The 16,813-nt window shown below is 41.0% G+C and overlaps 1 protein-coding gene across 1 annotated transcript in view; it reads left to right on the forward strand.

Moving 5' to 3' along the window:
- Mtmr7 (myotubularin related protein 7) overlaps nucleotides 1–16,813 on the forward strand; it is a 71,194-nt gene that overhangs the window by 19,828 nt on the left and 34,553 nt on the right. Inside the window, exons 2-4 of the mRNA XM_050147400.1 lie at nucleotides 2,093–2,215; nucleotides 4,002–4,164; nucleotides 12,045–12,202. Of these exons, the coding sequence (XP_050003357.1) occupies nucleotides 2,093–2,215; nucleotides 4,002–4,164; nucleotides 12,045–12,202 (444 nt within the window). The remainder of the gene's footprint in view (nucleotides 1–2,092; nucleotides 2,216–4,001; nucleotides 4,165–12,044; nucleotides 12,203–16,813) is intronic.

The raw sequence follows: 16,813 nt of genomic DNA on the forward strand, positions 1-16,813 counted from the left end.
TTTCCTTAGCGTGTATTAAATGCCATTTTCAGAGCATGAGCTCCTGCTATAAGTCATCTTCCCAGGGGCCGGCAAAACAGTTGCAATAACTCTGTCCAAGAAATGAGAAGTTTTCCAAGTCTCATCTTCAGCTCTGAGAAGCATTACTGCTGTGTAGATGAAATAGACCTGAGACAGCCAAACAATGAAGCATAGCTATTAAACTAGTAGGTCTTAAAGGATGGTGCCGGAATGCGGTAATTTATTTCACTTAAGGCTGTTCCAGCTACCTTAGCATGCTGTGAGGTGGCCCCTGAACATTGCTCTGTCTTCACACTCTTTGTCCAGTGATGGAATTGTCATATTCATTACCCATTTCTTGTATTGGTGCACACACTGGCAGATCATTTTGGTATTTTTCTTTCATTTATTTTTCCTCCATTTATTTTTTTTCTTCTATAGCTTCAAAATTGCTTTTGACAGCTCTGGGACCTGTGAGAATGATTGCCAGACTTTGAAATTTCATTTTCCTGCAGCAGCATCCAAAGTTAACAAAAAGACATGGGAATAATTCCATTAAGTCTCCCCATCTGCCAACATCTGTGTCCCTCACGTTGTTCTACTGGGCTTTCTAAAAATAATTTTAAGTGGTAGAAGCACTTTCATTTCTGTAGGGAGATTTCATACTTGATATTTTTACCTTATTACCTTATGTTTAGTATATTGAATAAACAGTTTCACTTGTCCTAAAAGCAGAAAAAAACATTATTTATGTTTCTTTTTACATATTGTTAATTAGTATACAAACTCTAATTTAGCTACATACCTCTAAACAGCCAAATGATTTTCCCCCAGAGAAATGCTATAAAGGGCGGTGGTGGCGCATGCCTTTAATCCCAGCACTTGGGAGGCAGAGGCAGGCTGATCTCTGTGAGTTCAAGGCTAACCTGCTCTACAAGAGCTAGTTCCAGGACAGGTTCCAAAGCTACAGAGAAACCCTGTCTTGAAAAATGTTATCTTCCTAGTTTTCTCCTTCCATAGCTCTTTCATAATATCTTTCTTAAAGTTGGTTCAAAATAGAATGTTTGGTAAAGAAAATTACACAACCATGTGGGAACTGAAAAAGAAAAAGCACCTTAAAATAGTCTTGGATCGAAGAAGAGGTAAGGACTGCAATATTGGACTTAATTCAGAGTGAGTAAAGGAGCTGCGTTCCATGATGGAGCTAAAGAGATGGCTCAGCACTTACGGGTCAGTGGCTCACAGTCCCATCCACCCCTGCTCCAGAATATCCAATGCCACCTTGTTGCCTGCTCAGGCACCTGCACTCATGTGCACAAACCCAGCATAACTGAAAACAAAGTCCACCTTAAAGTCAAAAGGGGCTGTTGCATTAAAGAAGTCACTCTGTTCCAGTTTTCACACACCGGGTACAGGGTGTCTTGTCCTCTCTGTGGTTTGTCATGTGGTAGTCCCACTGTAATAATCTTGAAATTGCTCTGCATAAAAACACACAAGTGCTTGATGAAAAGCATTCTGTACACCCAACAGTTGGAAGAGAATTCCATTCATTAGAATCATTAGAAACTTTTCCCAGCAAATCAACACAGATCTCAGTCTTTAGGGTTTATGTAATTTTCTCTGATAGGTTTCTCCCATTTGTATCTTTGTATTCCCTACTATAGTAGTTTATGTGAAGGCGGATATTCATATGCCATGTCTACATCTTTACAAACGCATAGGAAAAGCATGCTGTTTTCTTTCCTATAGAACGTAGCTCGTATTCATACAGTCATGTAAATGCAGAGCTTTAATACATATGTGTGTTGATTTAAATTTGAGATTTTGTATAACTACAATAAAATAAAACCTCTAATCTTTTTAACCCTCAAGGAAAGGGTACAGCTTGTGAATGTTTTGTGAGACATTTAGAGTCATATTTTCATAACTGGTATTTTATGATTTGATATACATGATCATAGTCTGCCACTGAATGAAGGGGTATGTTTTGATCTAATTATTAGAAACATCCTCAGATGTAAGTTTTAGAGTAAATATAAGGTTACTGAATATTTTGTGATTGGATCTTTTGATTTTCCTCAAATTTCTCTAGGTTGAAAATGTCCGCTTGGTAGATCGAGTGTCCTGTAAAAAAGCAGCGCTGGGGACTTTATATTTGACGGCTACTCATGTCATATTCGTGGAAAATTCGCCCGACACAAGGAAAGAAACCTGGGTACGCTGTCTACATTTTTGGTCTTACATGTTTTTCATTTGTTTCAGAGTAGAGAATATGGAGTATTTTGGGCATTTTGGAGGTGATTTCTGGGGTATATTAGAAAAAGGATGTCTTTCTGAAATCACGGTCATATCTACCTGGTGCATCTAGGTATCTTAAACATTAACTATTTAGGCGTCATCAAAGCTAGACCTAGCAGTGGCCTGGAGCTGCTGGGACTTCATGCCATAGCCGTGCAGAAGAGCTTCAGTCCTGCCGGTTGTAGCATATCTGATTTGCTGTAGCTATTGTTTTTTGCAGGGTGCTTTAGAATACTTGGTAGTTTTTGAAAGTTTAATACTTTCATACAGTGTGTACTGGCCAGGTGCTTCCCTCCACTCCCCTTAGTGTCCTCATTCTGTCTCCTTCTCAACTTCATTTCCTCCTCTTGTGGTTGTTAATGCCCTAGTCCAGTCAGGTTATATCGCTAACCACTGCGGCCATGACCCGAGAGGAGAGTGACTCTCCCTTTATCAACAGCTATCAGTTGCCAGTTGTTCCTCCAATGGGCCCCTCCCCCATGCACAATCTTATAGATTATATGTTCTCTTATTTTATTATATTGATTTTACTTTTCTGATAATTTCAAAAAGAAGAGGAAAGCTGGAGGGAGGCTCATCGTGTCACTAGGTATATTTGTGTTTAATCATCAAAACATTAAACATTATATAGCACCACAAACATGACTTTATAAACTACAGCCAATATCTTGACTTGCAGATTCCATTTCCATACTCCACGGACAGGGCTACAGTTAGTGGAAGGTAGCCAGGACCACACAGTGGACAGGAACTTCATGGAGACCTGCCCTTAAAGACAGAACATAGATCTCTTCAAAAGCTGGGGAGTCACAGTCCAGAATGGTTTATTTTCTTATCAGTTTGTTTCTTAATGGAATGATGATTGCAGAGGTTCTAGATGAGGTAAGAAAGTAAGGAATGTGGAGTTACTGATCAGAGGGTTCAAAGTTTCAGATAGATAGGAGGACAAGGTTTTGAGGTTGATTGCATTATATACCAGGGCTTATAGTAAGTCATGATGTATTATATATTTCAAAGTATCTTGAGTAAATTTCAAATGTATCACCATAAAAATCATAGCTCAGGAAGTTGATGCACACACAGAGAGACATGTGTGTATGTGCATATGTATGTTGATTTAATCATTCCACATTTTTTGTATATATATATATATGTGAATATGAATAGCACTGTGCTATGGTCTGTCCACTGAAAATAACAAACTGTGAGAAAGTGAAATATTTTTATTTGTAGCCCGCCTGACCACCAACAGCTTAGAGACCAAGTAGCCATTGAACTTGAGCATCCCATGTGGAATTAAGGAGCATGGTGGCACTTCCCAGTGGAGCCATCTCTAACTTTTGTTGATCGCAAAAGTTTATTTTACTAACTTCCCATGACCTTATTTAATTTTAGCTATTAGATGCATTCAGCATTTGACTCCCAAAATGTTCCCTACCTGGAGCTGTGCAAATTTAAATGCTGAATATTTCTCTTCAAAATAATAAGTGCGACTGTCAGACAGTCTGGAACTCAAAACTAAAGCTATGCTCGTCTGTAGCTGATTCTTCCTTGGAATCTCCTAGTTCTTAGAAACAGAGTACAGGTGTTGAGTGAGGCAAATGTTGAGGAATGTTTCTTGTCTGTGGCTCAGAGACCTCTTTGTCCTTGTCATTTTGTTTCTGACTCATGCTTACCATACTCATATTAACTTTTGGTCCTAGATTCTGCACAGTCAGATCTCCACCATTGAAAAGCAGGCAACGACGGCTACTGGCTGTCCTCTGCTTATTCGCTGCAAGAACTTTCAGATTGTACAGCTTGTCATACCACAGGAGAGAGACTGCCATGACGTCTACATCTCTCTGATGCGCCTTGCACGGCCAGGTACGCAAAGGAACTCGACATCTCGTATGCGACTTCTGAAGAAAGGCACAAGTCCTGGTGAAGAGTGTTTTAGGGCTTGCTTGCTGTCTTTGCCCGAATGATCACGTGGTACATTAATCTTGTCTTTTGAGGTCTCCCATGAGTTATTTGCTACGTTGGCTTCATTTGATAGCCTCTGTATTCTCTTATATTGTGGTTATAATGTTTTTTTTTTTCATTCTGAAGTCACTTTAAAAAAAATTACACAACTTTGGGAATTGAGTCACTTGGTATGAGACCTAGGACAGAACTTACAATTTGTTACAAAGAGTTGAAAACATTGTTATGCAAAACATCTAGAGCGTTAAAAGAGTTGAAAACATTGTTACCTAAAACATCTAGAGTGTTCTTCCTTTCCCAGAATGGTCTAGTTTCTTGTTTATTTTTCTTTTGTTTCTTTGAGACAGGGTCTCACTATGTAGACTTGTCTGATTTAAAGGTCAGAGTTCTGGATTTTGAGAGGATATATATTTGCTTTGATTATTAGTAACAACAACTAGGCTTTTGTTAGTATCAGTGACTGTTGGGAGAACCTTTTGGGTCTTCCAAACAGAACACTCCCACACATACAGTGGGGAGAATGTTTGAAGATGGAAAACGGGTAGTCTGTGTAGCTGTCTTCTTCTAGCTCATGGAGTAGCTGGGGCTTTAGCTGGAGAGCTTACAATATACATCTGGAGAAGTGTTCTTGACTCTCTGCAAGATTTGTGTGAGCTTGCTTAGAGGAAATATGCTTCCTGGTCGCTTGTGAAAAACATATCTTCTAGCTAGAACCTCAGCGTCACGTCGAAGGTGTCAATAGGGGAAATAGGATATGTGCGTGTAGTTCCTTTACCAAGTGCATCCTTTTGTGACCTCCAAAAGGCATTGGGCTGGGTTCTGACTTCCTTCATTTGAAGATAGTTTAGATCCAGTTTTGTTACTTATTGGAAGTGATCCCTGGGAGTTGTCACAATCTGGTCATTTTGACTTTGCTTTCTTCTTTCAAGGCAGTTGGTTGAGACTTTCCCCATCTCCAAGCGTGTTAAGAATAACTGCAGAGTAAGCCAGAAAATCAGTTGAACTTTCTGGAGGGTGCTCTATAATTGGAACAGCAGTTCTGGGAAGATGTAGGCTAGGCTGCATGCAGCAGAGCTTGCAAGAAGAGTTATGTGCCAGCAATTTCTGTGTCACTGATTAATGGATGTGCAGGGTAATAAATGTGCTCTGACCGGATTAATGGGATTTAGAGATAGCTGGAGAACTGGGCAGGGCTAAATAGAGCTGGAAGAGAGCAGCTCTAAGGGTGGCAAAGGACATGGTGGGAGCAGTACGTGCGAGCACTCTCTGTGAGGGTCCCTTTGCTTCTAAAAACGCATGCTTTTTCTTCAGAGGTGACATCTTGGTCTTTAGATATTAGATGGAGCCAAAGACCTGATTGGCTGCCTTTTCCATAAATTAAGACGTAGTAATTCATTGAATTAAAACTGTCACCTGAGCGGATTTAAAATGACTCTAGCATTTTGAAACACTGGCATTAGAAACGTCAGGTTATGTAACACAGTGTTTTAATAAGTGTGGGAAGATGGGACACAGCCCAGGCAGTTCCCGAGCTGCTGAATGCAGTGCTGTTACTAGCTGTGGTCTCGGAGGCAGGACTCGAATCGGGAAGGAGATGGGAGAGGTGGAGGGGCTCATATACAAAGCAGCAGCTCTCTACTAGGGGCAAGCACGGTTCATCACAGATCACCTGGACATAGTTGACAAAGTATATCCTTATTCCCCTGATAGGCATGCCAGTAAGGAGGAGAGGATGGGGAGGAGAGCCAGAAGAGGAAAGGAGTTAGCTGGGGCACAGTGCTGGTTCCACACCAGCTGAGTGCTTATTCTGGTCGTGAACGTGGATCTCTTGTGGCTATCGCTGATTGCAGACTGCTACAGAAGACATTTTTATGTTTATTTATTTATTTATTTTTTTACAAAAACAATGTCTGGGAGTTCATCTAATTCAAGACTTAACGAAGGAGGCCTTCCCCAAGCTATATGGGTCCTTTGGATTTCTGGACAACTAAAACATTAGAAGAGATTTAACTGGTTTTCATTTTATATAAATAAAGATGGGTAGGCATTTGGTCATGGATTATTAAAAAATAGCAGTGTACGATAATTTAGTTAAAAGAAAGATTGGACCCAGATGAGAAAATACGTTAGTCTGGTGAGTCTGACTTACTAATAAGGCTATGAAATTCTCTGATTAAAAGAAGCCTGTTTCTCAGAGGGCTCTGCTTTCCCATGTGCGTGCTGCCTTTGGTCCCCCTTCTAATTTGCCTCCTGCTGTTTATTTTTGTATCAATTATCTTGCCTTCTTTAGTGTTTGTGTATCCTTCAATACTTTAATAATATCTTATGTTTACTTTTTACCAAATTACAGCCTTTTTTAAAAAAGTTCATCTTAATTCCCAATTCTTCTGCATATCTTCCCTTCTTTTGGTGGTGGGAATTGGACCTAGGGCTTCACACATGCAAAGTGCTTACCGTACTGCTCAGCTGCAGCCACACTCAGCTGCAGCCACAGTTCTGTATATTTACTATGGTTTTCAAAAATCCCATGATTGGGTTTATCTCATTTTTTCTTAATTTGAATCTTTTATATTGTCTAAATCATTGATGCTTGAGCAAATTTGCAGTGGCATTTTATTTTCATCTGTGTAGGTATATATAGTCATGTGTGTAAGGGTTGGAGGACAACTTCAAGAGCTGTTCCACCTTGGGGTTTTTTTGTTATTTTTTTATTTTAGTTTTTATTATTTTATGTGTATGAGTATTCATGTATGTACCACATGTGTGCAGTGCCTGAACATAAGATCACCTGGGGCTGGAATTAAGAGCTATATGTGGTGCTGAGGATGAAATCTGGGTTCTCTAGAAGGGCAGCCTGCCCCTTTAACCATTGGGACATCCCTCAGGAAGCCACCATGTATTCTGAAAGAAGGTCTCTTATTGACCTGGATCATAACAAGTAGGCTAGGCCCATAGGCAGATGAGCCCAGAGATCTGCCTATCTGCTCTCCCAGTGATGAGATTACAAGTGTGAGCGAGCCATCACGCCTGCATGTATTTAATGCCAGTCAGTTAATCTTGGGTCCTGGTGGTTACAGGGCAGCTGCTTTACTGATTCTTCCACTTCCCCGCCCTGCTAATTTCTCTCTTATTGATCTGAGTCTGGCTGTCCTCCTCCATGACATTAGCTTCTACAGCCCTAATGTATAATCTAAATAAACTTGGACTTATTTAAAATACACAATGAAGACGAGGCACCCTTACTATTTTATTTTAGGGGTGCAAAATCCAGTAACAGCCTCTGTTATCTTCTCACTGTTCTCTGATGGGTCCTTCCATGGCATTTATTATGATTTGGCTTAATTCGGTGGATTGTCTAAGGCTTTCAATATTTCTGATCTTAAAAACCCCACAGTTCTGCATCCTGATGGTAGCTGGCAGCCTTTTTTCTTTTTTGTTTATCTTTGAATTTTTAAAGTACACTTAGCATTAAATTGTCCTCGATTTTTTCCAAGTTATTCTATAGGGAGATAACATTTCTTCCTATTTTTTTTTCTAAATATCCTCTTCTAATAACTTTTTCTGAGGATAGCTGCAAAACTCCTCTCCTTCCCCGACATGCCCCTTCTGCACCTCTCTCCACACCTTTTATATGTGAGAAAAGGAGCAAAGGGTCAATGTTCCCTTTTCCTGTCTGCACTCTATGCTCTACCATACAGTTCGCGAGCTTCAGGAAACGGGCTGGAGGTTGAAAGATACAAAGACAGAGAGACAGAAACACAGACCTCTAGTCACTAGTAAGAAGCCCTTTATTCAGTAGCACCACAGAGGCTTATATACCCAACACAGTCTGGTGGGCCAACAGGTGAAAACCTTATCCTCTGATCCTCAAGGCAAGGCAACACGTGCTCATGAAGCAGAGCTGGTAAACAACTTTGACACAGCTTTCAGTAACTCAAATCAGAAGGAAAGTAAAGATCTCTAGCAGGGAAGAGCAGCTGGAGGCCAGGACTCTAAATGGTCCCAACACTCTTGTTCATAGTTAAAGATTACTATAAAGAGAATAATAGTTCATAGACAGAGACAGCTGTGTTGTACGACATACATCTGATATGGGATTGATATCCAAACTATGTAAGAAACTTAAACTCCGTGAGAAGAAAACATATAATCCAAGTAGGAATTACAAGGGATTTAACTAGACATTTCTAAAATTATCCGAATGGGTAACAAGTGGAAAAACTTGGCGTCACTAATCATTTGGCAGATAAAAATGAAAACCACATTGAGATGCTGCTTCACACCCATGAGAGTGTCTAATGTGAAAAGAAACAAATACTCTTTGAGATCAGGAAGGATAAGAACTCTTGTCTACTGTGGGGATATAAATGAGTATAGCCATTATCGAGAACAGTGTGGGCACTCCTCAGAAACCAAACATGGAGCCGCCGTCTGATGCACCTACAGACTTGAAATCATTACATTGTCTCCTTCCGTGTTCATTTTAGCAGCCTCGCCCTCACAATTAGCAATCTGTGCCCATCAGCTGATGAATAAAGACAAAAATGTTCACTATACATGTGCTATTAATGAATATTATACATTTCAATACCGCTAAGAAGGTAGATTCAAGACATTCTCATCACAAACCTATTTGTTATTTGAAGTTCGTTAGTTTGATTTACTAATACTCCATGCTGTATTTAAAAATCTTAACAGGACTTGGGAAGTGACTCAGCAGTTAAGATTGCTCACTGTGCAAGCTGGATGACCAGCGTGATTCCATAGTGGAAGGAGAGAACGAACCCTGATGATTCTTGCCAGACCACCTCACCTGTGCATGGCACTCATACACACACAGATAATAATAATGATAGTGGGAATCTCAATATCAAATTGAACCATATGTGTGCATGTGTGTACGTGCACCTAGAATTTGTCAGTATACAAATTTAAAAAACATACCTGCAAACAGAATACCACTAAACATTTCTTCAGTCCAAAAAATTGTTTTAATCTTACTTCCCTGATAACTGTTAAAATTTTGCCGTATTTTGTGATGCGCATTGGGGTGGGAGGGACAGAACAGTAGTGAAGTGGGAACTAGTCTGTAGAATTTACGTCTGTGCTGGGTACTTTTTCATTTCTCAGATTACACAATCCCCAGTGTACAGTGTAGGCTGGCTTCTGAGGAAGAGGCTTGTCCACAGTACAGAAACAAGATCCAGGTTTGGCCAACAACAACAAAAATAAAATGGAGGCTTTCTTGCCCTCATATGGAATTTTACTTAAGATTGGGGCTGAAGATTTGTTTATCATCCCTTTCTATAAAAGTGTCCAAAAGAAAACATCTTATAATTTCAATGTAAACCTAGTCTGATATCTTCCAACTGCAGGGTCTTCCTGTCCAGTGTTGTTTTTGTACACTCTGACTGTTCACTCTCAGCCCACATACAGAGAACTGTCAGTCATGGGATGTTTTTCCTCTTCCGACCTTGAAACCTATTTGTAAACACTTAACAAAAGGAAGCTTCACTTCCATTATTACCCCCAGGGAGCTGAGGATTTCTCAAGAGATCCCTTTGGCATTTTCAACAAACTTCTTTTGCAGTTAGCATTATGGTAGCAGATGTCTGAGTCATGAAAATGGTACTCAGTAACGGAAAAGATGGCTCAGTGTTGAGCCAGCTCTTCCCAGAACAGGGTCTCAGTCTTCTCTGCTGTTCCCCATTAGCTCATATGCCAGAAACTGTTTTTACTGATCGTGTCTGGGGTGTGTGTGTGTGTGCGCGCGAGCGCCTGCCTGTGCACCGTTCTTCTCTGCTGCACAGCCCAGTGTTCTGCTTTGATGTTTAGAATGGTGATGTCAAGAAAGACTGAAGTGGAACACAATTTATCTAGTTGTGCCTCTTAGACGTCTAATGAAAAAGATGTACTCCTTGAAAATGCCCTTATCTTCCTTCAAAATACGACCCTTGTCTTTCTTCTTTCCTGCCGGTGAGTCATGTTAATAGCAGTCAAAACAACCTTATGTCTAAGTTTGGCTTGGCCTCCTGTTGGTGGCCAGCTCTTTTATAGGGCCTTCCGTCACACATAGGAGCATTAAATTGTCCGCCCAGAGTGCTGTCAGCCAGCTGAGTACGAAATGGGAGGGCCTGGGAAAACTGAGGCTATAGGCCCACATTAGAGAGAGAAAGGAGGTTTATGAGGGTGGAGAAAGGGAATAAGGGAAGAGCTGAGAACTTCTGTGGGAACATGAAACACAGATGACCTGTAGGGATCTCTTCCTCAGCCTCCTTTGCCTCACTTTTCTCGTCTTTGAAGTGAGGGTCAGCACTAGTGCCTACCAGCTGGATTGATCGGTTTCTTAGAATAGAACCTAGAACCAAACAAAGACTCATCATGGTCAAGAATTCTTACGTCTCTAACTTCCAAGCCACAGATGCCCACCCAGCATTTTCAAACGTGTCTGTAGTGATAAGGCGAGCAGGCCTGCTTTTCATCCTGCCCGGCTCCCACACGGCTAGCTTTACCCGAAATAACAACACGCAAACTATATTCTTTTAAACACTGCTTGGCCCATTATATCTAGCCTCTTCTTGGCTAACTCTCATATCTTGATTAACCCATTTCTAATAATCTGTGTAGCACCACGAGGTGGTGGCTTACCGGGAAAGATTCAGCATGTCTGATCTGGTGTCTGGCTCCATGACGTCTGCTTGACTCAGCTTTCTTTCTCCCAGAATTCTCTTCTGTCTACTCCACCCACCTATGTTCTGACCTATCAGGCCAAGCAGTTTCTTTATTAACCAATGAAAGTATGACCCTCCTCCATCATGTGTCTGTTCCCGAACCAAGCTGTAGTGATACAAACTATACATGGAGTCCCCAAAACGAAACAAAATGTGGCCTTGTACTATATTTTGTATTATATACATGTTAAAGTAACTATATTAGCTATATTGGGTTAAAATATTACTAAATTAATTTCACTGTTTCCTCTTATTTTTTAATGTGGCAACAGGGACTTTGGTAATGGCAATGTGGTAATATGGTGAACTGTATACTTCCCTTATATGACAAGACCAGAGCAAAAAAAAAAAAAACATACTAGATTTTATTGGGAAAGGAAAGAAGTAAGACTCTTGGGCTTGGTCTCACAAGCCTGAGGGAGAAAAATGTCTAGCCTAATTGAAGGAAGGTTTCCATGATGCATCCCTCAGTTTGGACTCCATGTGCAGGCTGTGGTGCTTTATAAACTGATTTTATTAATGGCTCCTGTAAACATCTTAAGAGCAACACAATTATATTATGTGTAGTTATTAAAATACACGTTTTTAATGGAAACATAACATAATCCACAGCTTTTCTATCTATTTTGTTTCTGCTTTCTTAATTTTGTGAGCATCAAACTGTATCCTTCTTAGGACCCATTCCAGAGCCAAACAGAATAGATGTCTGATGAATTCCTACATTCTTAATTATTGTCATGCTCTGTATTTTATGTGTTTTGGAAAATATAGTTACTTTTGAAGCAGTTAAAACGACTGTCCGCAAGGAGGAAAGGCCCTGCTTTCTGCAGAGAAGGAAGCTCTTGCAGAGTTGCATCCAGATGCCTCAAGGTCGACTTGTCATTGCTGGGAGGGGTTCATGTGACCCTGTCCATAGCAGCAGGGTGCCCTTGTTCCCTTGCCAGGGGTGGGAGGCTGGGATGGTGAACTCCAGCTGGGACAGAATGTTTTTGGGGCAGTTTCTGGCTTTGACTTAGCTTGATTTGGCTTCTACTCTTCTTTTTCTTGCAGTGAAATACGAGGAGTTATACTGCTTTTCCTTCAATCCCAAGCTGGATAAGGAAGAAAGAGAACAGGGCTGGTTGCTGATTGATCTTAGTGAAGAATACGAGAGAATGGGCCTCCCCGATAACTATTGGCAGCTCAGCGATGTGAACAGAGACTACAGAGTGAGTGGCACCATCTTGGTGGGATCCAAACACTTAATCCGCATGAATCAACAACGGCAGTTAGCGTGGGATAACTTGTATCTCCTCTAGATTCCGCTCTTTATAGATGAAGTCTGAGGGTCCCCAAGTCTTTCTCTTTTTGCTGGTACCCTGCCCCCTCCACTACTGGGAATTGAACCCAGGGTCTTAGGCATGCTGCACAAATGATCTGCCACGGTAGATGTATGCCTGGCGGCCCAACTGTACCTAGAATTAGTCCCTCAAGACCATCCCTGCATACTTCTCCTCTTAAGGGGGTGAGCATGTGGAAACTCAGGAAGGCCAAGTGGAGACTCTGTGGGCAGCCAGTTGATGGGAGAGCTGGCTGGAACCTCATTCTCCCATCACATCTTTTTATAGCACAGGGGACGATTAGAGGGGAAGTCAGAGGGACTCCAATGGCAGTTTGGCACCAGCCTCTTGATACGCTTACTGGATTCTCAATTGGTACATAAGGTCACCAAGAGGTTCCCTAGAGAGATGTGGAAAAAAATGTGCCTATACTCACAGGGAGGAGTATGGAGAAAGGGGAGGGGTGCCAAGATAGCCCTTGTTCTCTCCAGTGATAAACTCACATGTCAGCATTAGCTTCAGTAGTGATTCCTAGTGCTCTAGGGAGTTAGCAAGGGAAGGGAGAAAGAGGTGTGGAGGGGCAGCAGAGAAAGAGGGAGGGCGAAAGAGATAGACAATATGAATGGTAATATCATGGTTTAACTGTTGTGTGTTTGTGGGTTTGTTTGCTCAGGCTCAAGCCCAGGGTTCTGAGCATGTCTGGCAAACGCCTTACCGTACCACTGAGATATACTTCAAGCCCCCTCTTCTGTATTACTTTCCTCCCTTTGTTGATAGTTACATAATTTAATAGACCATTTCTTATTTAAATAGTGCCTGTGTTTATTGAACAGTCATAGTGACTCTGAATTGCCTGTTCGCATTCTTGCTCCTTTATCCTAGAAGACTATCTCAGTATATTGTAGATACTGTTTTGCTTTAGGTAATTGTTAACCATTCATGGAGCTATTAAAGATACATTCCAGCATGTTTTTCTGATCTTCAGAACTTCTCATTTGTGTTTTTTTTTTGTTTGTTTGTTTTTTGACAGTCTCAGGCAGCCCAGGCTGAACTCAAACTCACCATGTAGCCAAGGATGGCCTTCAACTCCTGATCTTCCTGCCTTTGTATGTCAAGTGCTAAGATGTAGATATGTTTCTTATACCTGACTTATGAGTGCTGGAGACTGAACCCAGAACATCTGAGCTGCATCCCAGCTCTAATCATAGATTTTAATCATGATTTGTACTTTTGTATATTGCTACTCTTTGTCTTAATTTGACACTGTATAAAATCTACAATTAGTTTTTCACTAATTATGATTATTATAGTTTGAGACTACATCTTATCCTAACATTGGATGGTTCTTCACTATTCTCCAGAATATCTCGGAGATACAGATTGTTTGAGATGCAGATGGTTACTCCTGATACTGAATCTTCTTTGTAATTATGCTTAAATTCAATAATTAATACTTTACTTAGTCTTTGTGAAGGTATCAGGTTAATATAATTAGACCAAGTTGTCCTCTTGTTAAACTCAACTTTTACACCAAATGTTTTATTTAGCCTTAAGATGAAAGTGAAGGGAAGCCCAGCTCTAAAGCAAAGGAAGTTGGATGTCTTTATTTCTAAAGCAACTGTATGACTCTTCTTGACCAAGGAAGAAAACACTGCAAGCTGCAGCCAGTGAATTGTATTTTTGTTGAAAATAGGGCTCTTTTCCTTTTGGTGACTTCCCCCGTAGAACTAACATCCCCAATGTGACTCATGCATAGTAACTGGAGTCCTGCTCTATACAGACTGAAAACCATGTGTCACACAGCGTTTCTTTTCCAGAGTAACACACAGCAAAAACAAGGCCGCCATTTACAGAGTGTTGTGCAGAAAAGGTGGAAACCGCGGGGATTTTCTGACTTGAGAAATACAACAGACTTGTCTTTTTCCATTGCCTACCTGATAGAACAGAGATTGTCTACATATTAAGTTCTGGCTAGCCATCCACTGAGGAAAATTCCACCTTAATCCACTTCATGACCTTATGATTAAGAAAAATATGTATTTCCCCTCTTGCTTTATGAGTTATTTTATACTTGGCACAAGTCCTTTCAAGTGGGTGGCCCAGAGGAACTTGCCAGTGATGGAGGTGATGTCAGAAGAGTTTTGCTGTGCTCCGGTTGTGTGGTCTTGAGCAGGTTAGTCACTGTCATCTCTGATGTCAACGCCGCATGAGCCAGGATACCTGTGACACTTGCTCATGGCAGCCTAACTCCCTAAGTACGTTCTTTGTTTTATACACAACCCTGAGATTACCTTTATTCAGGTAAAGTAATTGGTGTCTACTACACGGTTAATATTTTAGTCAGGCTGGGGATGTAGCTCTGTGGTAGAGCACTTGACCAGCATTCCGAGAACCCAAGTTCAGTTCCTGGAAGTGGGGAAAAAGTTATTCAATCTTCCTTGTAATATAACTTAAAATATGATCTAAACCATCTATTCAATCAGACTTGTTTACTCCAGTTCCCTTCAGCTAAATCTTACCATGTTATCTTTTATTTATAAATTACTTTATGTTGCTCATACCCTTTGTCATAAATTCCTCGAAGTAAGTTATAGGGCCAATGTTTCTTTGTAGATGTACCTCAGTTCCCGACAAGAAGCTGCCCATCCGCGTCTGACTCAGACACCTTGGATAGCATCTTGAGTGGATATGATCTGTATAGGTAAATACATTTACTGGAAGGTACCCAGGGCAGTAGGGACCAGTTCTGAGAATGTGACATCTTCACGGCCCGCCTCTCTGTTACTCATTTCTGCCTGGGTCTAACAGTAATTCCCGTAATAAAGTAAGGACGTGGTAGCAGCTTAATGATTGAACGCAGGAGTTACCTAAAAAGATTCTTTAGGGCAAGACCCCACTGATACACATGGGCCTTTAAGGCAGGCTAATTTATTTAGTGAGGACAAAAAAATGGTTTCTTAGTCATAAACAATAGCCCAACTTGTTTCATTAACAAAGTCAAGTCAGAAGTAAAAAGCAAGAGAAAAACATGTTTCAGTCTTGTGAACTTTTCCCATTTTTCTCTGAGTTTTTCCTTTTGATTTTCAAAAACAGACAGAAACGTCGGGTGATTCCTGAGGAATTTTAAAATGTAGTAGCATAAATTATATTGTGTGACGCATTCGTCGTTACCGGGATTTTGATGACAACTCTGTGAACTAGTTGTAAAAGTGACGGCAGCCGTGAGATTTCTAAGATTGACAGAATTTCTTTCCAAATTTGCCACCTTCATCATTTTCAGGCGTGCGCTTATTAGAGCTCAGTAAGCCACATTGCCATGCAACTGAACTCCAGAGCTCGCCTTACACAGTGATTCTCCCCTCTCTCCTCTCTGCTTGGCCTGTGTTTAGCGTTCTACTTCCCATTTTAATGAATTAGACTCCTTTAGATGCTGCACATGAGAAAGAATCATGCGGTGTTATCTCTCATGTGATTCTAGTGGCTTATATGGTAGCAGTTACTTCCATTTAGAGTGCACGGTAGTCCAATGTGAACAGGAAGCATTTGTTCATCCTTCCGCTGATGGATTTGGGAGCTGTGTTTGTCTCTTGGCCCCCAGCAGCAGTGCTGCTTCTAGCGGGGCCGTGTGAACACACCTTTGCAGTCTCCCTACTCATACGCTTGTTTACCAGAGTGAGGTTTCTGCCTCGTGTAGTGATTGCATTTTAAAGGCTGCAAAGGCTTTCCTACTGCGTTTCTTGTGCTTGCGTTGCTTTAGAGTCTCAGCAGCATGTACAGTTCTTTGCCAGCAATTGTTTTTGGCTTTGTCTTTGCAGTGGCCAGCCTAACAGTTGAGTTGTGCGGCAGTCTCTCAGTGTAGTGGATACTCGTTTCTCTGCCAGGGTAGTTAGTGCTTCTGACTGTCCTTTCCTGTGTGTGCTGACTGTGAACGTCTTCAGGGTCTTCAAGTCTCCTGCCTGTTTTTAGCCAAGGCATTTGATTTGTTGACATGAGTTTCTTTTTGTATTCTGGAGAGTAAACCCGTGATTTGTTTGGCTGCCTTTGCATTCTTTTGGTTGCTCCTTGGATGCATAAAAATTAATGTGCAAGGTAGTTTTGTTTTTTTGTTCTCCAGTGCTTACACTTTTACTATAATCCATAGGAAATGAAAACCAGATCTTAACGTGAAGTGATTCCTCGTAGTTTTTTTTTTGCGTCCTGCACTTACACCTTTAAGCCATACTGAGTTCATTTTTGTGTAAGGGCTAAGGGCTCACCTTTTTACTTCGGGTGTACATTTCTAATTTTTCCAGTAACCAGATAAGAAGCCATTTTTTCCCAAGAACAGCTTTGGTCCCTTGTTAGGGTCCGCAGCTGTGTGTGAGGTTTATTCACGAGCCCTCCATTTTGTTGCTCTGTTTGTCTTTATGATAGCTTCATATTCCTCTGATATCTGTGGCTGCCTAACCTGTCTTCAAATTATGATGTAGGAATCCCCAACTTTGTTCTTAAAAAAAAAAG

The sequence above is a fragment of the Alexandromys fortis genome, unplaced genomic scaffold, assembly GCF_014885135.2.
Source record: "Alexandromys fortis isolate MF-2015 unplaced genomic scaffold, M_Fortis_MF-2015_v1.1 scaffold_32, whole genome shotgun sequence".
Taxonomy (NCBI): domain Eukaryota; kingdom Metazoa; phylum Chordata; class Mammalia; order Rodentia; family Cricetidae; genus Alexandromys; species Alexandromys fortis.